At 47.1% G+C, this 25,608-nt stretch overlaps 1 protein-coding gene across 1 annotated transcript; it reads right to left on the bottom strand.

The window, feature by feature from the left end:
* Nucleotides 1-1,170: 1,170 nt before the first annotated feature.
* On the bottom strand, nt 1,171-25,572 carry LOC132320939 (syntabulin-like). The gene is given in 9 exon segments (XM_059834582.1): nt 1,171-1,486; nt 1,488-2,402; nt 4,365-4,499; nt 5,413-5,676; nt 7,586-7,688; nt 9,796-9,915; nt 10,348-10,447; nt 12,099-12,220; nt 25,461-25,572. Coding segments are annotated over 9 exon segments (2,025 nt in total). The 3' UTR covers nt 1,171-1,332.
* Between the last annotated feature and the right edge of the window lie 36 nt (nt 25,573-25,608).

Below are 25,608 nucleotides of genomic sequence, written 5' to 3'. Positions count from 1 at the left end.
CATTGGGCACATGGAGACTGCATGCCTCTCGGCCGGGTTAAACGAGGCCTTCTGGACTTCTGTTAAATGCCAGGAAGACCGATACTCTCCTGGCAGTGCAGAAAGGAGAAGTTGCAAGCTTCTGGAAGATTGCATTGGGTTAAAGATGAGGTCACTTGCATCTTTAATGCAGCGTGGATGCGGCAGAGCAGGTGGCCTGTGTGTCCACAGACCGGCTGGAGCCTTTTTCTCTGGCTGAGTGCTTACGCTTGGAGCTGAAATGAGGTGTTCTCCGGGTCCTGATGGTTCCTTATGCCCTGACACAGTGCCCCCTCCAGCTCTGCCTGTGCCTGATAGCTCAGCTGAGACGGTCTATTTTATATAGCTTTGCTACAAGAAAACACTCACACGTTTAACATTTTTAACATGCTTTACTGAACTTGTGATTATAAAGGCAATTTACAATAAAGCGATTAAACAAACAGTAAGTTAAAACACCACACATTTATACAAAGTATTTCAAAGGGCTCAAATGACTATCAGGTTCCAACTCATTAAGACTTTAAAACAGCATCAATCTTCAAAGTGTATCCACACCTATACTTAGCATTGTAACACTTTTGAAGACTCCCAACAACGATTAAGAGCACTACACGAGACAGGCATGAATGATGTGCTTGAAGCTTCCTGGGAAATACGGGTTTTACCTCTAAATTGAATTGACTCTTTGGACAACAAATTGTAAACACTAGCAGCCTTTCTGGAGTACATGAGTGATACCCTTAGTGGGAACCAGTCTCCACGTCCCTCACTTAACACTGTAGTTTCACAAATGTTTCAGGTTAGTGCTGCCTAAAGACATACCCCACCTGTCTCCGGCCATCTGTTCCCATGCGCATCTCCTGCTACCCTTGAGCCAGTGCAAAGCACTTGTACGTTTGCTCAGTGAACCAGCCAGGGAAACTGATTGACCTTCAAGCTAATTCAGCAAACAAACATGGCAGAGCGCTAGCTGTAATTCTCCTTGATTTCCCTGGTCATGTTCACTGTGCAGATGTGCTGGCACCAGAAAGACATCAGCACAGGGGAGGGACACAGTGCCTGGGAGCAGGAAGACTATTTCTGTAGGCAGCAGTACTGTTAAAAACACCAGTTAAAACCATCTTGTGGAACTACAGGGTTCAGCTTTTTCATTTTGAAACAAGAACCATGTTTTCGAAACAATTTATAGTGCCAATCAAATAGTCAGGAGCAAAATGGTGGACTACCAGAATAGACAATAACTTTTTACGATCTCTCTCATCCCTCTTTCTCTCTGCCTCAGCCAGCCGGTGCCCAGGGATGGAGTGGACTTCAGGTTCTCATCTTGAAGGGTATATGGTGTAAAGAGTGCAGGGCCACCAGGCCGCAAACACAAAACAATGCTCCAATACTGTAAACGGGATCTGTTCCTCCTCTCCGAGTACGGAAAGCCCACAGGATAGTTGGTACAACAGGGGCTGCTACAGTATCTCTTCTTTTTTCCTGTCTTGACATACCCAAAGGCTTCATCATCATGAGGTTCTGTAAAATCACGTTCTTTCACAAAATGGTTTTCATTAACTCCGTGCTCCACCTTCCTGCAGGGAGACTCCACAGGAGACAAAAGGATGGCAGCGTTTAGATGACTTGGAGTTAAGTCCACTACGATACCAGAGTCACTGAACCTTCCAGGAGAAAATTCACCCAGTTCCTTCAGTGAAGACAGTGGGCTTAGAGGACAGGCGTCTTCAGCTCTGAAGATGTTTTGAATGAGCTTCTCCACATCTAGGCTAGATGGCACCATGTCAGTCTGGATGGCCTGTTCCACCATCACATTGCTGACTTTCTCCTCCTCCTGGAAAGAAGTTACTTTCTCATCCAGAACACTTTCAAGCATCTCTTGAGTCACAGCAGAACTGGAGGGAGCTGGATCACTCAACTCAGAGGTTATGGTGGTCAAACTGTCTTCACAGGAATCAGTCCCGTTAGCTGTGCCCTCATTAAGAAGCAGCCCACTATCTGCCACCTCCTCCAGAGCTTGGTCCTCTGTGGTGAGGCTGTCTGGCATTGTGGCACACAACACCAACGGCTTCCCCTCTGAGTCACACCTGTGCTCCAGGCACTGCTCATCTCTCACAGAGCTGCTCTGAGCCATCTCCATGCTCTGCAGCAAAGACTCCAGTTGCTTGTTTTCAATGCTAATGGCTATGAAGTATTGCTGCATTTTTTTGTCTTTCTCAGCCAAGCTGGTTTTCATGCTTTCAATAACCTGCTTGAGTTGTTTAACTTCCCTTCTTGCTTCCAAGGCGGCCAGCTCTGCCTCCACACGATGACACTCTTCCTCAACCCAGTCTTCCTTCATCCGTCCCAGCTGAGCTTTGAGTTCTTCTATTTCCACTTCCCTGTAGCAAAATAAAAAAGTTATAACGCTTCTGCTGACCGGTCAGTTAAAGAGTCAACGTGAGGCTCCACTGCACTGGGATGGCTATGCTGCAGAGATGCTCCAAGAAAGAAGCAAGTTTTTCCATGCAGCACTTGCTGCTGCCTTCGACGGAGCTGGCAGAGATGTCAGTCGGCTGCCCAGACACGCCAGCTGATTGCTAACTAGAGTCACCGACCTCGCCACACAGCCAGCAGCCTTGTGGGCTGTGCTCTGACCCTGGACATTCTGAGGTGCAAGTGCTGGCTCTAGGTAAGGTCCAACCAGTGCAGCGCTTAACATCTCACCTACTGCCTCACTCTGGAGGAAATGGAAAGCTGGAGGCTGGAAAGCTGCCCGGCAGAAAAGGACCTGGGGCTGTTGATCGACAGCCGGCTGAAGATGAGCCAGCAGTGTGCCCAGGTGGCCAAGGCGGCCAACGCCATCCTGGCCTGTATCAGAAACAGTGTGGCCAGCAGGAGTAGGGAGGTGATCGTGCCCCTGTACTCGGCGCTGGTGAGGCCGCACCTCGAACGCTGTGTTCAGTTTTGGGCCCCTCACTACAAGAAAGATATTGAGGTGCTGGAGCGTGTCCAGAGAAGGAAGGGCAAGGAATCTGGTGAGGGGTCTGGAGCACAAGCCTGATGAAGAGCGGCTGAGGGAGCTGGGGTTGTTCAGTCTGGAGGAGGCTGAGGGGAGACCTCATCGCTCTCTACAGCTACCTGAAAGGGGGTTGTGGTGAGGTGGGTGTTGGTCTCTTCTCCCAAGTGACAAGTGATAGGACAAGAGGAAACAGCCTCAAGTTGCGCCAGGGGAGGTTCAGGTTGGATATTGGGAAAAACTTCTATACTGAGAAAGTGGTGAAGCATTGGAACAGGCTGCCCAGGGAGGTGGTGGAGTCACCATCGCCGGAGGTGTTCAAGGAATGTGTGGATGTGGCATTGTGGGACACGGTTTAGTGGGCATGGTGGTGTGGGGTTGATGGTTGGACTTGATGATCTTACAGGTCATTTCCAACCTTAATGATTCTGTGATTCTGTGAAATGAGGAACTGCTGCCTGGATGCGTCCCCCGTGCCTGCCAGCAGCTCGTCACGTACAGCCAGAGCCAACACCGGCCTCAGACAGCAGGAGGGCTCGGGGCTGCAGGCACCTGGCTTGCTTTGCACCCACCCAGCCCAGCGTGGAGCCAGAGGCTGCTGCCTTGACTTGCAAGCAAGTGGGGAGAGGGGGCCCTTACTGAGATCCAGCCCTCCCAGATGCAGAGGTCGGGCTATCCCGAGCTGGTCCAAGGGGTCCCTGGGACTCTGCCTTGGGGCTCCACTCAAACACCCCTTTGTGTCCGCCTGGGCTGTGTGTGCTGGAGAGCCAGCTCTCAGAGTGCAGCTTTAGTAAAGGAGATGACAGAGATGACGTCTGTTGCTGTGGAATGCACGTTGTCGCTTCTTTGCTCAGCATCCATACAAAGAGCTCTTGCGAAAAATTCAGTATCTAAGCGACAAAACCACAAGCGGGCACACTGGTTTGTGTAAGAGCTTTTCTTTCATTAGGGGAGAAGGGGGACAGCTGTAGTCATATTTCACTGAGTAAGGCAGAACAGGAGACTAAGCTAAGACATGCTTGCAGGTAGAAACTGGTTTATGTAGAAAAGGTCTCAATGCTAAATCAGACTGGTAAAAAATGACCCTTTAAAAATATTCTGCTAGGGAAGTTCAAAAAAGGGAAAAAGAGACAGCCATATTCATAACTAAACTGCATGGTACGTATTCACGGAGCACGCTATGAAACCTGAAATATCTGAAACCAACCAAATCAGATTGATCACATTTCAAATTTCTTAATGAAGACTTTATGTGGCCAAGAAATGAGTAAAAACATTCAGGACTCCCACCCCTAAATGCTCCTGCATAGATCTTTCTGACTCTGATTTCTGAAGTGAAATATACCTTTCTTTAAGTCTGCTCTCAGATTCCTTCAGCTTTGTTTTCAAATGCCGTACTGTAAGTTCCTTCTGCTGCAGAGGAGTTAAATACTGCTCTGGATTTTCTGGCTTCACGCTGTGATTGTCACCACAAGAAATGGTGACAAGAAAAAAAAACAAACAAACATCACATAACATCACTCCTACAGTTCTTCAGTCCTGGCAAAAAGAAAAACATCCCATAGACTGATACAAAGCTTGACTCATTTGGGGCTCCTCAGTGTCCGCACTAGTGACTCCCTCTGGCAAATCAAAGTACTTGAGGAAATGGCTGATTTGTGGCTATAGTGCAAAATCTGCTATTTATTGTACTTGTTTTCAGTGTAGGGAGACATTTAACTTTAAAACACCCAGCCAACCCCTCACCCTAAACAGGTGTGGTGTGCCCAAGGGCAAGCAGCCGGGCCACCGGCAAAGGCACCCAGCTGCAGACACGGTCAGGTGAGGTAGTGTAGGGACTGCGTTCAGCTCCACATGTCAGGTAGGAAGCTGAGCACCCTGAAACCTAGATTCATCCTGTCTAGCTTTAGGTGCGCATCTGATAATGCTTGGCTGTTAAGAGAGAGAGAGGGAAACAGCAGCAGTGTGGTGGCAATTTCTTCTCTGCAATACGGGTTGCATGCTCTGACAGGTATCTGTTTTCTTTCCTGTACAGGAAACTGCACAGAGAGGTGCCTAAGGCTGGGCAGGGTGAATTTTCACCTGAGTGGATCATATTTTCTATACTACCCCAGCCAAGACTCTCCAAAGTGAAAGGACCCTTATACAAAAGAACCAGTAAATCCACATGGGAATTGATGCCATGAAACCACATGAAGGAGCTTGCCTTGGAGTGACAACCAACTACAAAGGGCTTTGACTAAAAGTAACCTTGAATTTTACAGTGCTGAAACAATAAAGCTTTTACAGGGGATGGAGCACCCTGTTGACTGGCGAGCCACCAATATGAGGAGTCACACCTATGCTGAGGAGCAAGTTGACCTGCACGGCAACCGAGACGGCCAATGCCACATTACCGTGCAGAGACGGTAAGTCAGTGCGCTGAACACTGGCATGCTGAAATAAAGACTTGCCTCATCACTGAGCTGCTGTCGCTTCCTTTGCATGAGCCTGACTTGCTCCTGCTGGCTGAAGAAGCCCCGTGATTCTGGCGGACGTTAGCAGGACACATCTGGCTTTTGCCCAGTCTTGACAAAGGGTCCTTTTCACAGGAAGCAGGTGGGCTGGCTAAGAACTTGTAGGATAAGGATCCATCATTCCGACCATAAGGGCCACGGCTGCAGGGGAAGCAACACGGTTAAGGCATATTGGATTATCCTCATCACGCAACCCATTATGTGTCTTATTTTACACACAAAGTTGTCTAAACACTAAAACAGACAGGAAACTGTGAGTGGCTGTGAAGAAAGTCAGTCCCAAAGTCAACAGCCACTGCACGTTCTTTCACTGACTGTGGGGCACTCAGTCTGAATTACGTGATCTAGGAAAACCTCGGCCATTTTCACATTTCTCAGTGGACAGCACAATTCCCAGTGATTCCATCAGATCATCCACATTCCCTGAACCTCTGACTCCATTAAGTAATGAGAGAACTGCAGCCTGGACTAGTGCCAGAAGAACCACGCTTCAGCCTTTCCCAGCCAAGTCTGCATAGAGATGCCTGTCCACGGAGGTCTGCTGTAAGACTGCTTTCAAGCTCCTCAGCAAGCAGCCTGAAGGATCACAGCGTGCAGTGAAAACAGATTTTGGTTGAGCCACTGTTCTTTCCTGCCTTTGGCATACCGGCTGCTTCAGCTGCCATTGTCAGCTATTCACTTGCTTAGATATAGTTCAAAACCCACTGTGAGCAGTCTGAAAGAGTATTAAAAAAGCACAGCCTTTTCTTTCTTCCTTCCAGTTTCCCTCATACATATCTACCTTTCTTTTCCCACTCTTTACTAAATAATCGGACTGTCAGCTTTGTACTTGACAGCAATTGGTATCTGCATTGCCCGACAGCTGCCAAAGGGCTGGGGTGCTCTGAGGACAGCTTCTCGAGGGGCATTCCTCACTTGCTCACTTGCTTTGCCTTCTGCACCTCTACGCTGCTAACTTCATCCTCTCATGCCAGTTGTTCTTCTAAACTGTAACGGAAGGGCTGGTTTCAAAAAAATACGGAAAAAGACAAATCTAGCCAGCAAAAGAGAAAGCTTAAACATAAAAAATTAAATACCACAGAATTATGAAGCAAGCTCTCTTCTCAAAATCGTCTGACTTGGTTTCCTCCCTTCTCCGAAAATGGAACAGTTTATAAGGAACAGGTGGCTGAGTGGCTGCTGCAGACCTTCATCGCACTGCTGCCGTTTGGGTCATTTTATAACCATTTCACTCATTTTATAACCATTTCACAATGAAGTGCAGGACTGTGGCTTGTGACAACATGGAAACGTTTCACAGCGACTTAAGCCAAACAGTTAAAAGAGAACATATTGCAAAGGAGACATCTCTTTCCACTCGGTACAGTACAGCATCAACTCTTGTGTGAGGCAGAATTTGCCCAGACTGTGCATAACACAGCCATGCATTGGAAGGAGCATTCTCACAGAGGGCTTCTGTCCAATTAAGTAGGTCAGCATGCTCTAATGTAAAGTTACATTTAAACGCACAATAATCTATGAAACGATACATCATCTTACTGCAAGTAAGGTGATTTTAGGGCTTCATATTATACTTGGTATTGCTTTTTCCCCCAGCCAGTACCTTTACTTGTTAGATTTAACCTAGAGAGCACTTCAGTAACATTTATTTTTCCAACAGTCTCACGACGCAGATAGGAAACTGCTCATTAAGCATCATTCTGCCGACCTCTGTACACTGGGGCACGCTGCGACCTTGGAGACGTGTGTGCCTTAAGCACAGGGCTATCCCACTGCCGGTCCCAGCCTGCCTGCCAGCTCTTCCACAAAGGGCAGGAAAGCAGTCCTGTCTGTTTGAACTCTTTGGTTTTGGTCTCCAAACACAGCATTTGTATTTTTTTCTTCTTCTTTCTCGTATCACAGTTCTCATCAACATAAGTACTGCCCGTTACCCAAATTGTTTTAAAACTCACAATACTGATATTGTCTGTATTAGCTGCAAGACCTTACAGAGTAGTCTACATCTGCACTAGTGACGCTTGCACTATTCACGAAAGATTGCTTTGCTTACTTGAGAGAAAAAGAAGATCTTTTGCTTCCAGCAGCAGACACATGGACTTCAGGCGCTGAAATACCGCCCATGCTGCCTGAAGACCTGAAATCAGCTTCACTCCCTGGCAAGGAAAAGGGAAGAGTAAAAACGTGATGATAACTCAAAGTCTGTTTTCAAAATAACAATGAATCACAAGCATCCTTCCTTTGTCCGTCCTGAGTGAATTTTAGAAGTCGCATGAATTTTCAAACATCCCTGAGGACAAGCGCTGGGCTTGTTCCAGATTTTCAACATGTCTTCAGAACCGGCACTTCAACAAGAGCAGAAAAAAACATTTGAACACAAAACCCTCACGCTACAGAAGTCATTTTAGGATGTAGCTAGGAACATTTGTTGTGACAACCTGTTCGCTTTCTCACAGCCATCAGCACGTGAATGAGGCTGCTCACGTGGCTCCTTCAGAAGCCCAGTGATTCGGAACACACAATTGTGATGTCAAATGAGAACCAAACATAGAGTGAAGGCATCTAAAACACAACCTCCCCAGGATTTAGGTATCTAGGTACATAAACGCAAGTAAAATCCCACTGTTTAAAGGGGCCAAATGTTCAAAATGCCACCACTATCTCTCTGCAAAGACCTGCTTAGGTCTTTATGGTCGAGCTTCCACTTTTGAGCCCAGTAACCACCACTTACCCCATGGCCTTATACCACTGTGGAATCAAGTGAGGTGTGCATGACTAAGATAAAGACATTCCCTTTGCTTTCTATGCCTACACATAAATAGAGATACATAAACAGAAGGAACATACAGACATATCTACTCAACACTGCTCAAAAAGTATTAAAAGGAATCACTCTGAGGGAAACAAATAGTTTTAGGGAAGTAATTTGGTCACCAAAAACCAAAGTTCAGCGAACACTGAAACTATTTATGATTTGAAGTCAAACATGGCCAGAAAATGGAAAACCAGAATTTTCTTTCTGTCTGAAATGACAGTTTAATTTTGAAAACTGTCAAATTTCTTTCTTCTTTTAAAAAGGGGTGAAAACATTAAAAAATCTCCACAAACATCCTATATATTTTAGATTGAATATCGTCTTTGTTCAGTCTGAAACACAGGTTTTCTTTAATGTATTGATTTGGCAGCAAAGCCCCGAATCAGTTAGTCCCATAGTTCCACTTTGAACATAACAAGGTATCAGACAAAAAAAAGAAATAGGGGATGTAAAGGAAAATAGAACACGGAATAATCTACCAATTCTTGAGTAAACATTGTTCAGAAAACGGTTCCAATCCCAGGATTCTCATTAAAAAGGCATTAATAACCTGCAGGAATCCCAAAAAAGGTCAACAAAAATGGTAACACGATTACAGGGCACTGTTTAGGAAGGGAGATGATGGGAACTTGTGTGTTCTAAGGTAAAAAGAAATACTGGCAACACTGTTTGTCATAGGGAAGAGGAACACAGCTGGAAAACTGTAAAGAAAACCAGGTAACAGCAACACAGGATTCTGGCTGCGATGCGTGTTATTTCATGAAAAATGACTTGAAATAAAATCTGATGGTTGGTGGGAGTTGTGCATAGTAAAATGTAGCTGGAGTAGGTTCAAAATACTTTAACCAGGGAATCAGAAAGCTATTTTAAACATTGGCATAAATAATAAAGATTGTAATTTAAAAGCAGAGCACAAAAAAAATGTCTCCCAAGGGAAGATTCATAACGGCCTCTTTCATATGCACAGTATTTCTTTCTGTGGAGGTGAAATGGGCTAAAAGTCACAGAAAACAGTCAGAAAGAGCAGAAAATTTGCTGCAGTAAATACCCAAATTGCAAAGCATGTTCTAGCTTGACCTCACGCCTATTTTAAAACAAATACTTAAGAGTGCGCAGTGTGTGTAGCATCGGCTTCTCTTTTTTGACTCATCTTCCAGACTGCTTGAATATACAAAAAGGAATTTTTTTGACTAAAGATCACAGCTATTGCCATCTTCCATACCTGCCTCAACTCTGACCTCAAAACCCCAGGGCCCTTCTTATGCCAGAACTCAGCCATCTTTTCCAGATGCAGGAGCACGTCCCCACAATCCCCACGAGACCTGCATCTCTACCAAAAGGCATGTGGAGCTAAAAGATGAATTGGCTGGCATGGGTCTCACCCTGTCCAGCAGCCCGGCGGCTCAGGCGCTCCCTGCAAAAGTCCCATCTCTGCATCCCCTACTCACTCAGCTTTGCAGTCGGAGCCGTGGCTTTCTCATGGACCAAGCGTGAGGCTAAGCTCGAGGTGGCAGGCATCCTGAGGCGAGAACCTCCCTTTAACGGTGGGCATCCCACTTTCTGTACATCTGGAGCGGTATCGAGACAATCAGTGGGCCAGAGAGAGAGAGAGAGAAAGGAGTTATGGTGTGCCTGCTGGGAACTCGGCTTCAAACCCTCAATAAAACCGTTACTGAATGATATGAAGTGGAACAGCTTCCCTGGAGCAGACTCCCCACATCCCCTCAGCCTGCCAAGCAGCCTGCTGTTAGGGCACCCTTCTCCTCTGTCCTCAAGTCCATCCTCCAAGAGGCAAACACATCTAAATAGAAGTTTCTTTTCCCTTTACTGAACTAAGTAACAGGCATCTCCTTTTATTTTTTTTTTTTTTCTGTGAGGAAGGAGATAAGTACCTAACTGCGGAAGATTTGTGCCCGACACCCTGAATTGCAGGTGGCCTGTGCCGCCAGCCCAGGGCTGAGCAGTTCATTGTTTAGGACAGATGGGATTCAGGCTTTTGCCTTTTACTTGCCCATTCCTCCTTTGTAACTTGCTGACTTCTTTTTTGCATTCTCCATTTTTGCTGTGACGTCTGGGTGCTTCCTGCAGCCTGAGAGTCTTCTGAACAAAAGGAGATACATGCCTTGAGAGGCCACAGCCCAACCACTAATTGTCTACATCTCCACTAAGCAACAGCAACCATCAATTTTTAGAAGGGGGTGGCTCATAAAATTTGCGACACAGAATTAAAAGATCACTTTTCTACGCCACTTGAATTCAACAGAAACTTGTAGATTTGCGTTCAAACATACAAAACACTTCAAAGCCAAAACTCTTTGTAGGTGCTAATTTGCTTATTCTCCTTTGAAAGAAATGCTTGGCTATTTGAACATGTTTTTCACATCAATTCAACTAAATTTGTTTAAATTCAAACTTTAAATCAAATATATATAAAAATCCAAACTAAAAAAAATAATGCTATGCTAATAATTTTATCTAACTCTTAAAGCATCTTTTGCTCAAAATACTTATATTCCGATTACATTCCAGAATTCTCTCTCGGATGTTACAGAGCTCCTTTTCCACTTCAGTGCAATTTAGGTTGCTTATGTTCTAAAAATACTTCATGCCCGCTGACTAACAAAGCTCATGGTGCGAAATGAGATACAGAAATTTCCCTGTGCAATGCTAGGCGCCTTGGGCAGCGGTCCTCAGAAACAGGACAAAAAAACAGAGAGTGCCTAAGCTTATTAGGGATCAATGGAAGAGGAAAAGGCATCTAATTAGACCTACTTGAAAGAGCCAAGCGTGATCTTGAAACACAAATTTTCTTCTGCAGCTGAATGTCCAAGACTGACTTTCCTTTCTGTTAAACAATAAAACCCCAAAAACCCTAAACAAACAAAAAAGGAGAGATAAAAGAGACAAAGACTGTACTTGGCTTCCATAAGGGCTAACAGCAGAGCTGTCAGAGACCTGATGAGGACCACAGGAGACTGGGGTGGGATTCATCTGACTAAACACGAATGTCTCTAACGTAGACACCCGCGTCTGAGCCAACCTCGGTCCCATTTTTAGACAACAGAGAGTTAGTCAGTAGAACCAGTGAGCTCAAGGCACTGCTTACCTTATCCTAAAGTAAATGCTTACATATTTGGGCAGAAAGACCGCACACTAGACTCACTGATTTTATTTGTTATATCTCCTTTAAAACAAAATAGGACCTCAGTCCACTTGTGCCAGTGGAAACGATTACAGCTACATTACAGATACGCAACTGAGGTCAGACAAATGACAGTCCATCTCTGCTCTATCCAATTTGGCTCAAGACCGTGAATTTACATCTCCCTCACCTCCCAACAGCTCCCGTAACCCCCAGAAGAAGGGAAATGGCAGATTCACCTCTTAAAGCTCTTCCACTTAGGAAGTGGAAAGAGAGACAGTCCACATCCACAGCCCACAGCTCCTGAACGTCATCTGAGACCTGTAGATTCAAATGTCACCTCTTCTAAATCACAAACACGGAGGGGTTTATGCCAGAGAGAGGAGCTCCAGCGGGATCCACTGGCTGTGCCGGGTCCGTTGAGCCACCTGGGAGGGACCACTCACAAACTGCCACCGGAACCCAAACGTTCCGAAGCGTGCGGGGGAGGGCGGGGCTATGCAAATGACGGACCCCCCAACAGCCGCATCCACCCCCCACCACCCACCAGACTTCACAGCGCTGGTGCCTTCCAGACCTCACAGCTCCAACTGCTACAGCACACCACACCTTCCCAGGGTGACGCCCCTCCATGCCCAACTCCAGGACGCAAGCTTTGAGGATAGCACGGGCTTGAACCCGGACATGGCGTCCTCGCTCCTGGAGGGCGAGATGTGCGTGTTCATCTCCCTCTGAAAGAGGAAAAAATAACTTTAGAAACCCTCAACCTGACACGACAATAGCTTTAACTCATTTAAACCAGACACAGAAGATGTTTCTATGAACTTCTGATCCTAGTATTTAGGAACAAAAATACAGGCTTTTTGTAACACTGAAGGGATATTTTTAATGATAAAACCATTTACTCTAAGCAGGAGAAGATCATTCACTGTACACTCGCACTCTGCTATTCACACACCCCTCCCTCCCCGCACTTTTTTTTTATTAATTAAAACCAAGTGCCACTAAGCAGTATTTCTGATGGAAGGCAAATGTGGGTAAGCCTTCCAGAAATACAGGCAGCTCAAATAAGTTGTCCTCCAGTCCCACAGAGAGCATCCCAAAGGAAGACTGAGCTCCCCAACATGACTTGCACAACTGCAACCCCTCCCCAGGAAGCCCAAAGAGAAACATGATGCTTCTGAAAAATCCCAGTCCTCCGCACATGATGGTGTCAGAGCAAAAGTCTGGAAAAGAACAAGAGCCCCACTTGAGGCTCAACAAATCTGTACTTAACGCACAGCCTGAAAAAAACAGAGCCAGCAGATAACTCAGAGCTTTTACAGAAGGCCTCAGACCTCCCAGCATCAGCGCTGAGAGCAGCTTCCATACGCCAAGCACAGGGATGGAGAAACAGCTGGTCACGAGCAATGGGTCCTTCCCAAGGTCTCCAGGCAGCCTGCACCACAGAGGGTTGCTTAAGCAAGCCGTTTGTAAGAGACAAGGTCTAGGAGGAGGCTCTTCCATAAACGGCATTCTCAAGCCGAGATCCTCGAGAACACGACCTTGCTGCTCGCCCTCTTCCCCTACAGAGCCTGAAGGAGCTGCCCAACGGCTCAGGCAATCGCCGTTTTCAAGAGAGGCAGAGTCCAGCAGTATGTAAGGCTGCCAGATCCAGAGACATCTCCTGTATGGATCCTTCCCCTGACATACAGGCCCACGCTGGCCAGACTGGTATTTATGACTGGAGCTGAAGTGCTCTGGAAGGTCGGCACACACTGGCCACGGAAAAGCTCTGCTCAGTGCTACCAGATGATTTCTAGTCAAATTCAGCAACAGAAAGACAAACGGGGAGAGGCCACAGTCCCGTGTGCAAAGGGAGCAGAGAACAAAACAAAAGATACCGGGGGCAATTCTGGAAGCAGCAACTGGCCGTCTGGCAGACGCATTTTTACCCTCACCTGGTTCAGGTTTTGGGGAGAAGATCTCCGAACCAAAGTCTTCTTTAAGCAACTCCAGCGGGTGGAGAGGAAGGCAGTTGGGAATGGGGACGAGTTAGCCGTGTCACAGGGAGAAGAACTGCAGGAATAGAATGACAAGCGATAGAACCACAAACAGCCAGGGGAAGGTCCTAAGAGAAATCAAACTAGAGCAGTCTTCAGCCTCACCAAGAAAAAAAGAAAGGACAGGAGGAAAGAGGTCAGGAGGCAGGCAGGGAGATTCCCAGTTTTGAGTTGTATGTAGATGATCTTCAAACAAATCCTTTGTCTCCTTTTTAAACAAAAAGAATGATCTTGAGCAGGAATGTACATGTGGGACAAGGAAGCAAGGACTGAGTTCAGCAGGCTGGATCAAAGCAGTCAGGGAACTTGTTTCAGAATTCAGAAAGAACTCGCCCATGCAACTGAAGTCCTATCTCAGAGCAAGAACTTCCGACATCTTCTACCTCTGACTTTGCAGATTTGTTAGTGAGCTACAGAAAACATTTCCCCAAAGAACTGGAGTCAGGCAGCTGCACAGCTATAGCCTAATGGGTTTGACATCAGTAGTATGCAAGGCTCTGGAGAATTTGCAAAGGAAAGAATTAATCAACACCATCAAACTAAGCAGATGGAGTCCTACGTGCATTCACTTCAGATGGAGCATGCCTGACTGACCTGCGTCTTTTCTCTGACTAAATGACAGATTGACTATCTCACTACAAGAAACAGAGCAGCTATAATTGTGCAAGTCAGAAAAGTGGCATGATCTGCAGGGAAGGGGGCAACAAATCTACTCCTATAGCCTAAAAATACTGTATAAAAGTTCTGACCTACCTTTCAGAAAAAAGGATTCAGATTCTCTCTGTCACTTTCAGGACTGGATGAAATAGTCCTTGGGCCATCTGGTTTTGAGGAGGAGGAGGAGGACCTGAAGAGCTTGACTAGGCAGGCTAACAAAATGAGGCTTCCAAAAATAAGCCTCGGTTTGGTGGGTTGGTTTTGAGCTGGTTGCTTCATGGGTTCTGTTTGCTGAGAAGACATCTGCAGAAGACAGCTGCACGGGCACAAAGAGAAGACCAGCAAGGGGGTGGAAAAGAGTCTCTTGGAAGTGGCAGTCTGGGACTTCTCTTTTTGCTTGCCACGTTTGCTCATGGTGTTTGGAGGATTCATTGAACCACTACATTCCCAGAAAGTCCCAGGCTGGACAGCTCCCAAAAAACCAAACAGCGCAGGACTGCAAGAAAAACAACCAGGTGGTGAAGCCCTCCTCCAGAGCCATATGGTGATGTGCTCCTCACACGCTTCAAAACTAGTGTGGGCAATCCCAGACTGTGGGCAATCTTAGAAAACAGCAGTGGAACAGGTATTTTTATTCCCATTTGGAAATTCCTAGCCAACAGCTGTACAACGTTCCTGCAGTCTCCTAGAGACAGTCATTCCTAGCAACTCCTGGGAAAGTCCTTGAATGCATCCCAATTCTTCATCTCCTAGGGCTTCCTGGGAAAGTCCTCATTTCTCCCTCGTTTTGCTGTGCCAAAAAGCCACACTGCACATTCCCACAACGGAAAGGCTGCCTGCGCAGAGTCGGACTACACCTGATGAGGACACAAATGCCGCACCTCTTCCCAGACCCCTCCTGTTTATTGCACAGGGATTAGTCAGCTCTGCGGCCCACCGCTCTTAATGCTTCCTAGTGAGCTTTCAACCTTCACAGGTGGCACTGGCGCAGGGGTGCAATCCACTTCTCTGCCTTTGAAGAAACCTGCAACTCACAGAAGGCCCCTTCTGGCCGAGATAAAAGGTGGCCCCCAAAACATTCCCCTTGGCCCCTTTAAATGACCACATGGAGAGCTCCTGTTTCACCTGGGAGCCACCTCCCTGCTCCTCTGGTCACTCTCACCTCGCCCTCACCCGCTACCTAAGAGATACACAAGCAGCACAAAGTCCACGTCTGTGGCAACACAGAAGGCTCAGCCGAGCTCCCCAGGCTGAAGGTAGAAGACATTCAGACAGCAGAGACTTGGCAGACTGACAAAAGGGTTTCGACTATGTCCCTGCTTTCCATCTACAGCTTGAATAGAACTAGACACTATGTTTACTGCCTACACTCAGAAGAGTCTGGCTGAGGTTTTTGCACCTGTGAACAGGGCATAAACAAGAAAGTGTGTATTTTGCACTGAAGCAAAAAAGCCTCACCTTGCTTAGCTGAAGCTTTCTTCATTTTAGTTACAATATCTGTAGGTTGCGTATAGTCTACATACAGAACAAGTCCTGCATTGCCCAAGCGAGGGAACTTCTGTCTGGATATAAAATACACACAGGTATGACACCATCTCGGTACCTTTATAGGCACAGAATATACACAGGAAACATGCAGCAAGTATAAACAGAATCATACGCATAGACGCATAGAGATACACATAAATATATGTCTTTTGCAAACTCAGATACACACCCCCCCATGCACGGTCTATACAGAACACCCACAGACACTATATTCTCTGCCTGCAGGAAGAGAAGCCTCAGCTGACCTCACCTCGCTGAGGCTTTTTTCCTCTCTTGATTCAGAAGATAGATTATCTACGCATAAAAAGAGTATACAGACACAGGAAGCACAACCATGTTTTTCTCTCCGTAGATGCACTCTCTACACAGAACAGACACATAGAACATGCAGAATAGACATACAATGTGTTAATTGTGTACATACTACACAAAACAGTCAGGTAAGGGGAAGCTACGCTTTATGTCTTTATGTTGAATACGAATGTCGATGTCTTCATGTTGAATCGATACTGTCGCTGCACGGAACACAGACATTTTCAAGGTCAAGGGAGGAAGGTCATTTTTCTCTGTGTGTGGAGCATACGCTGTCCTGACTTGGAACACATGCACATGAATACGCACACTTTACATGCAGACATACACAGAGAGAAAGGCAAGGTATGTTTTTTCTCTCTGCATAGAGCTCACGTATTGCCGTTATATAGAATATGTCCTAACTCTGTGTAGAGTAGATACAAAGAGCTGAGGCAGGTCTTCTCTGCTTCCAGAAGAGAGCCTCTTTCCATAGAAGACTATAGAAGACCCATACAGTCACGCTTTTCTGTCTTTATGCACAAGAGATCCTAACTACCAAATACACACAGGGCTGAAGAGAGGATTTGGTTTATCTCTATCGAATATATTCGACAGGAGAGGAAGGCTTGTCAGTCTTTTCTTTGAATACAGCCTATGCATATGTGGAATACAGGCAGGCAAGGTGATGAGAGGCTTTTCTGTCTGCACAGAGAATATATGGGCTCAATAGAACACATGTACATAGAAAGGCAGTGCCTCACCTACCTCTACATCTAATAACGACCATCTGTGTGCACACGACATGCCAGCAACAAGGGGAGGCTTTTCTGTCACTATACAGACTACATACTGTCTTCCTCAAGACTACGCATGGACGGGCAAAGCCAGGCTTGCTTTCTCAGTACGCAGCGTATACCAGGATGTACTTTGCCTATCAGAAAAGAGATGGTGAGGCTTTTCTCTCCAGATACAGACTCTATTTCTTCTGTAGATAGACTGCACGCAGGCAAAGCATGTCTACTCATGGACTAGATATTGCCAAGGCAGGGCTTTTGGGTCTGCTTATGCAATGAAAACTGGCTGTATAAAGAACAGAAACCAACAGAATATGAAGGTGGGGCAATAGCTTTCTGTCACCATACAGACTATAAAATGGCTATACAGAGAATACATATGGAGAGCACTACACACCACTTTCCTGTTGGGATGCAAAACGTATTCTGGTGATGGAGCAGAGACGGGCCAGGTGAGGCAGGGCCTTCCCACCCACCTGTGTGTGACATCTGGGGAGTGTCTCCGTACATCAGGCACACTCTGCCTATAGAAGCACACAAACAGGGGAGGTGAGGCTTTTCTCTTTGCAGAGCAAAGACTTGGTGCATGCAGGTAGTAAGTATGAGGCTCTTCTGCCTGTATGTGGAATACAGGCTGTCTATAGAGCAGAGAGGTATCTCTGTACTTAGAACATACACTGCTCATCTGCACAACAGACCCAGAGAGGCAGGGGACGGTGGGGCGCTCCTGCCCGTACACGGGCAATGCCCTCTTTGTAGAGCACAGGCAGAAGGGCGAGGCAAGGCAAGGCTGCCGGGGGGCTGGCAGCTATCAGGGCTCTCCTCTTGCAGCTAGGTAGAGGCACCCTCCTGCCAACCCGGCCTGAAGTTTCCAGGGGCTTGCAGCTCACTGGGTGCTCAGGGCCACGATGCTCCAGGGAGGCTGAGGAGGCTCATCAGGCCCTCATCCCAATGACATCCAGGGGGAAGAGCCCGGGGCTCTGGCAGGATTGTCCTCAGGAAGGCTCAAGTAGGAGCAAACACATCCTGCTGCTTAGCACCACTGGGCTGGTGGCACAGTCAGGGCTTCGGCTCCTATGACCACAGGACCCTTCCTCAAGGAGCACAAGGAATAAGGACTGCCGGCCCAGGGACACGGCTTCCTCGACTGAGCGGGCAAGAGAGTCTCTGCGAGCAGGCTGGCTAACCCAGTGAGGAAGGCCTGCAACCACATACACCACCACAGCCTTCTCCGACCCTGCAGGCACGGTGCCGGGGGCAGCGAGGAGGCGTCCAGGGGACAGCAGCACAGAGCAATATCGTCTCACACCCCATGTGTGAAAGCAGAATGACGGGGCAACTGTCTCCACCCTCCGCTGGACTCCCTGTCCACAGACACAGAAAAACTGACCAAGGTTAAGGGCATGCTGGGCTGCGGCCACCATTCGGCTGTAGAATTTAAAAAACTGAGGGAAGTGAGCAAACCAGCAGGATCACAATGCTGGACTTCAGCAGAGTAGACTGCCGCTTCCTGAAGAGCTTCTAGGCAAGAGTCAACAGGAGACCGGCCTGGAGGGCAAAGGGGCCCAGGGCAACTGGTTGAACTTCAAGGACCACAGCCCCCACCTCCCCAGGCACCAGAAGGGTCCATGCCAAAACACAGAGTCGGTCACAAGTAGCAGAAGGCCAGCACTGACGGACAGGAAACTCCTGAGACACCTCAAACACCAAAAAGGAAGAACACATGAGGCACAGACAGAGATGGGATACCCAGGAGGAACAGAGAGACATTGCGCAAGCATACAGGAATGGACTGTGGAAAGCCGCTGGAGGCAAACTAGGAAGAGATGAAGGACAACAGGAAGGACTTCTGGAAGGCTACTGGAAGCTAAGGGAAATGCAAGCCACTGCTCAACAGCAAGGGAACTTACTGGCAAAGGACAAAGGAAAAGCTAGAGAAGATGCTACACGGGGCAGAGGTGTGTGGGCAGGGGGTTGGGTGTGTGTTTTGGGGGGGTGTTTGCCCCACTTCTCTCTCCTACTTCTCTCCCTCACTGGAGGAAACAAAGCCAGACTCTTCTTGAGGGGCACACTGGATGGACAAGGGGCAATGGACAAGTTGCAGATTCTGACTCAAGACAAGGGAAGTTGCTCACCACGAGGCTGCCCAAGCACTGGAACAAGTTGCCAGGGATGATGCTGATCTCCCTCCTTGGAGATACCCCAAACGGGACTGGACACAGCCCTGAGCAACATGATCTGACTGGACCTGCTCCGAGCAGGAAATCAGACCAGATGGCATCAGGAGGACACCCCCCCACCTACCAAATTCTATGAATCCCCAGAGATTTCTCACGTCACTCCAGTATTCTCCCAATTCATCACCAGCAACTGCTCATGTTAAGACCTCTACAAAAGCGTTTGCGGAGCACTACACTTGCTCCCAGGACATCAGGGGAGTTGCTGGAGACAACCAGCCTTACCTTCCATCACTTCTAGAGAACAAAAGCATGGCAAGCCTAGGCCACACTAAAGCCATTGCAAACAGGTAACAGAAAGGAAGGCAGAGTTTCAAGGCTAGGTCTTCCCATCTGAAGCCATCTGAGGCCAGATGGGGCAAGTAAAACAGTTCTGGAAAGCACAGGGCTGGCAGGAACATGAGAAGACACAGGACAGCTCCTCCTGGGGAAAGCTGGCCGTGTTCAGCTCAAGTTCCTCCCCCCACCTTTCTTTCCCCTGGCAGGAAGAAGGAAGCACATTCAGCTAACCTTGCTTTCACCTTGTTGTGGAGGGCACCCAGGAACTCAGTGAACTGGTCAGACTCTTGGGCAGTATCTGATACAGAGACATACCCCTTCGGGCTAAATAGAAGAGTCTTTATATCTATTTTATAGAAATCTACAGACAGATATCATTATTTACAGAATTATAAAATATCAGTACTTTTACAGAAATATATTTCCTAAAAGCATTCCCATTTAAATATAACTGCCGGCAGGACTACGCTTCAAGCACAGAGAACCACATACAGCAAAGGGAAAGCATATTGACTCAGGACAGCTATCTCAGGATGGCTCAGATGCGATATTGCTCTGCAAGGGTCCATAACAACTACAAACCTTGCTACTGGCCTCCCCCCAGGCAACAAGTGTTCCTCGCTTGCTTTTCCCAAATGCAAGATGCTACCATAAGCACCAGATACGACACTGACTTTACCAAGCAGAAAGGGGAATCCCTCCACCCTACCAAATGAATTCACCTTGGGAAGGCAGAGAGGAAGGAACCAAGGAGATTGCCCTTCAGGAATGCAATAAGCCTTGGATAGAATAGGCAGATCTAAGAACAGAGATGAATTTTTATTAAATGCATCAAGTGGAAGGTATTTTGTTCTTGGCCTTTTCCCACTTTCTAGCAAGAAGTAATGCATTTCAAAGCAAAGGTTATTCTAGGATAATCTGAGGTGCTGCTGCTAAATGTCCCCATTTTGTGTGGCTGGGTGCAAGCAGACCTGTCAGACAGACAGACAGGAGGTGCCAGGTACTGGTACTGGCAGGATACGCACATCACAAAAGCTAGGAGAAGGGAGAACAGGCTACACATGGGTTTCAGTCAGGTCAAAGCATCCCGCATCGCCACTGAGCACCAGTGTGAACACAAGCTACCGCTACACTCGCTTGTGAAATCTGGACTAGGTGTCAGCTAACCACGGCATTGGTTTCTACCACATTTTGCTTCTGTTCAACTTTTCACCTCCACAATACTCTTGCTTTGCAACTTGAGTTTCTTACCGTCAAGCTTGAAAGACATCTGAGAACGGGTCCCCACTCTGTATCACAGAGAAGCCCACTTGGTGACCAGTCTGCTCTAGTCTCCTCACCTTAGCTTCAAGCTCGTCAGAAGATGCTGCAACAGACGAACAGCATTACTACACTGCGATACAGAAGAAAAATAAAGCAGAGCGACTCATTTCTGGGCTGCCAAACACCAGAATGCAGCAAATTCTGCAAGCGGGTACTTAGCAGGGAAAGCAATGTGCAAGCCAATGCACTTTAAACTAGACCCTACAAGACTTTCACAAGCAGGAGGGCAGGGAGGCTTCTCTGAAAGCGACTCCCCTCCTCCTCCCGTGAGCAGCAGAGATGGGAGAGCAATAGGCACCCACACCACAAGCAAAGACACGCTCATGACACTGCTCTGAAAAGATGACTACATACCACCATACTCCATACCATTCAGCACTGCCACTTGTTAAAAAGCAAGCAGGGTTTTACTAAAACAAAATAAGGACGGCTTTCTCCTCAGGTAAGTATTATCAAGTATCTCCAGCACTCTCAAATGCCCCAAAAAACCAAAGCAGATCAGCTGTGTCCCATGCTGATGTGCCCGTTCATTCCAGGGCATCCTGTGATTAGGTTCATCACCTAAGAACATAGCATTCTTTGAAGTTTGCTGTCAGGTTCCTCTTTTGGTTACTAAAGAAAGGAAAGTTAGTCAGGACAGAGCACAGCCCAGCAGAAGTGTCATTCAGACAGGGTGCTACAATGAAAGACTGACCTATTAAAACTGTACTGTACTGTATTTACAAGGACAAAAACTACCCTCCCACACAAAAAATCCCTGTTTTGTATTGAATGATTCCTGAAAGATTACCCAGATAAACTGCTCTAATCGCAATTATGAACCATTCCTTCCCTAGAAAAATGTCATCAAGACTGGTATTTTTATTCTTAAACAGAAAATTTGTGTATTTCAAAGGATTTAAATATTTTAAACCATTGTTTCCATAAATGCAATTTCTCCTCAATAATGTCATAAACCTGATTCTTTCAAGCAAAATACATTATAATTACATTTTCATGACTGCTGTGCTCTGCTCTGTAGTATTGTTTATTGCATCGAGATTTCAAGTGGAAAAAATCTCCAAGTCCAATAATCAAGTTTTCCTTGATTATGCAAAGTATCTCTTTGAATTCTTGAAGAACAGACAAAATGTAAACAGTACATCCCCCTCTGTTTTTCAACAAGTCTACTTACTGGAATATGAAAGACTAGAACATTTTAGAATAAAACCTCAGACTCAGTTTTAATTATATTCCCTCCAAGCCTCAGGAGAACACCCATGCAAAAGTGTGTTCTCTCAGCAAGAAAATCCCTGGTCCAAAGAAAGATTTTAAAACAGAAAAAAAAGATGGCAGGCATGCTTGCAATATTTGTTTTAGAGCATGCCAAGACTTTAGAATTGTGTGTTACCTGAGGATTGCCTATCAAAAGAAAAATAAGAATAAAAATTAAGTATGAAATCCATTTCTGTGCACACATTTTACTACGGGGATGGGAGAAAAGCTATAGAAATAATTTACTGCAGTAGCCATTTGAAATGCTGAGAAACACTTCGATAACACCTAAATATATTCCCTGTTTTCATTGTGATACTCCAGCTCTGGATGGGGGGAGCAGAATACAGAGATCCAGTAATACCACACTATACCATCTTTAATTCTCAATAAAACCTACGAAACTCATGAAAATATCCACTTGCCATATGGCATTTTTGTCAATATGTTAGATAAGGAGCATACAAATCACAGTAACTGAGTCTCACTGCAGCTGAAAAACATTTGACAAAGTGAGTGTGAATGAAGGGTTAAATCACTGACGGTCCCTGGCTGAGACCCTACTGTCATACATAAAAGCTTTACTTGCATAGTTTTAGTTATTTGCTGAGTAGAGTTGATAATAGGATGTCTCAAGACGTCTGACTCCCTTCCTGACAAGATCAAATGGGCCTTGAGGTAGCTCATTATGCCTCCTGAGTATATCCTTGATGACAGGGACTCGGGACGTTTGTGTCAAGATAAGTGCCAAAGAGCTAGTTCAAAGTGACCCTTTTGTAACATTCCGAGGCCAAAGGATGGATGGGCCAATTCCATGACCATGTATGGACAAAGGAAGCCCAAAGTTCAACGAGCAGACGGTGTGAGGAAGGCTATGAACGACCACCGGAGGGTGAAAAGACCCTAACCCTAATTTTACTGCGCATGCTTGGACTATGCAAATGAATTCCGGGAACTCATCCACATGAGACCGCCCTTTTTAGAATCCTGATGAATATGTATGATGTTTCTGTATCTGAACTGAGGTGCTTTGCTAACCCGTTGGAGCACTCGTGGTGGACAAATCCCCAGTGCTGCCCAGCGCTGTATTAAAGGATGCCTGCTTAATAACCAACTAGTTGTTACTGAGTTACTTTGTTGTTTCAGTTTCGGCGACCCCGATGGGACAATCTCTGTCCGGCTGCAGGAACCTCTGAGTCGGCGACTCCCTAGGCCGGCCCCGGAGAATTCTCTGGAGGGACCCACCGGTCCGGCGGATCCTCGCGGGGGCAGACAAGGACCTCTGGTAATTAATGGTTGGAGTTAATGGTTGTTATTTTACCTGTGATAGTAATTGTTAGTTGTGTGTAGTGTTCGTGCCCCGACCCCTGTCCTTGTGTCCTATAAATTCAGAATGGGGAACCAACAAGGCGGAGTGTTGAAAAAGAGCCCTTTGGGCTGCATTTTAGACCACTTTAGAAAGATATCGGGGGACCACCTGGAGGGACTGTAAATCGTGAGACCTTCATTAAATATTGTAACCAGTGGTGGCCTTTAGACAAGCTAGATGATGGAGAAAAATGGCCTTTTAACGGAACTTTAAGGTACAACACTTGGTTGCAGCTTATGTTATTTCTGCGCCGAGAAGGAAAATGGGATGAAGGGGTTTATGCAGATACGTTTTTCACTTTGCGAAATCACCCTGAATGGCAAAAAGAATGCGGAATCAATTTAGCACCCCAGGACCCTATGGTCCTGGCGATAGAAAAAGAGAACAAGAAGCAAAATAGGAAGCTAAAAAGATGCTGCTCGGCTTGCAGCATTGGGCAAAGATGTTTAAAGATTGGTTCACAGAATGAGAGATTAGAGGATTGCTTGCCTCCACCAGAAGGAGAAGGTGATAGAGAAGGAGATGCTGGCACTGTTGGGGGTGAAGAATCAGAGGCAAGGGAAAGGGAAGAGATTAATGTTAAGTTTTCTCCCATCATTACCAGAATGCAAAGTAAAGTGGGACCTATCATACAGGCTCCACTAAGACAGGCAATGGGAGGACCTGTCAGAATTAAAGTACCTTTCGCTTTAGCAGATTTAGAGGGATGGCGAGCTACTGCAGGTGATTACCGGGATGACCCCGAAAAGGTTGCTAAAGGCTTTGAATTGATTGTTAAAACCCAGGGCCCTGATTGGGAAGATGTGGATGCAATGTTGGATGCGGTGTTTAGTGAGTCAGAGAAGCAGATGGTTGTGAGAGCGGCTAGAACCCAGGTACAGGCTCTGGTTTTGGCTGGAACTCTGCCCGGAACAGTGGATAACCATGTTCCGATTACTAATCCTGGTTGGGCCCCTAATCAGACGGGAGCCCGGAATTTGTTAGCGCGGTACAGGGAATGGATTGCTTATGGAATGAGAAATGCTGTCCCAAAATCAGTGAAGTGGTCTAAATTGTATGAAATTAAACAAGATAGAAAAGAATCCCCTGCTGATTTTTTGAACCGATTAAAAGAAGGAATGCAGAAATATACCCCTTTAGACCCTACCTCTCGGGAGGGAAAGGGTCATTTGACATTCCTGCTTTTGGGACAGTCGGTGGATGATATCAGGAGAAAGTTACAGAAAGTGCAAGGGACAGATATGAGAGATTTAGAGAAATTGTTGGAGGCTGCCTGGCAAGTGTATCGGAATAGGGATAGTCAGAAAGAAAGAGTAATGAGCAAAACAATTGCCAATGCTACAGTGGCTGCCTTACGTCCCACGGGGGGCCAGGTACCCCCTCAGAACCCATCAAGAAACAACACTGTTGGAGGGAGGGGGGCCATGAGAAGCGGTGTAAGTGCCCCACTTAGGGGAAATCAAGCCCTCCTGAAAGATCAGTGTGCTTACTGCAAGCAAATGGGGCTCGGGGCTCACCTGTGGGCAGGGCATTTTGCCAGACGAGGTCCAAGCAGTGCCGGCCAAGGCCGTAGAGGGGCTGGAGAGAGCTGGGCAGCTCCGGGATCTCGGCGTGTTAGCCCCGGGCAGTGATGCCCCCTCGCCAGCTAGGTGCCAGCTGAGTCTTCTGCACTCAGCCAGTCCCTGCCTGCTCCCCCGGGGCTCCCGCAGCTCCTTCCCAGGGTCAGATCCAGCTCGCTGGCAGTGATGCTGGTGCTGGGGCAGTGATAGTGATGCCAGTACCGGGGCGGTGATGCTGGTACTGGGGCAGCGATGGAGGCCTCTGTCCTCCTGGCATTGATGCTGATCAGAGTGATGTCTCCCACGGGTGCCCGCCACCCGGAGCAATGCTCCATCTACCCATCCTCTCGGTGGCCATTCCCAGCCCAGCTCAGCCACCCGCGGGGTGGGCAGGGGCTGCATTAACCCCCCCATCCCCCCTCCCGCTGTGCAAATGACCGCCAGCAGAGAGAGGCACTACAAAGCAAAGAGCCAACTCTTTTAATGAATTAAGCCAAAAAGTGGGATCTGGGAGAGGGCTGGGGCTGGAGCATGTGGGTGCAGGTCTCTGCCTCCAGATGTCCTCTGCATGCGGGTGCTACGGGGGACGGTGCCAGAGTGGCGGGTTATGGGTACCGTACTCGCTGGCTGTCTCCATGTTGGTCTCCCTCTGCACAAAAAACTGCCGCTGGCCCAGTGACTTCTGCAGGGCCGCCCGCTCCCACTTTTCCTGGGCCAGCTTCTTCATGCGCTGCGCTAGGGCCGCTGCTCAGGTGTGATGAGC

The sequence above is a fragment of the Gavia stellata genome, unplaced genomic scaffold (genome assembly GCF_030936135.1).
Source record: "Gavia stellata isolate bGavSte3 unplaced genomic scaffold, bGavSte3.hap2 HAP2_SCAFFOLD_102, whole genome shotgun sequence".
Lineage (NCBI taxonomy): Eukaryota > Metazoa > Chordata > Aves > Gaviiformes > Gaviidae > Gavia > Gavia stellata.
Note: the sequence above shows the minus strand (reverse complement) of the source record. Positions and strands in the feature narration are given on the sequence as shown.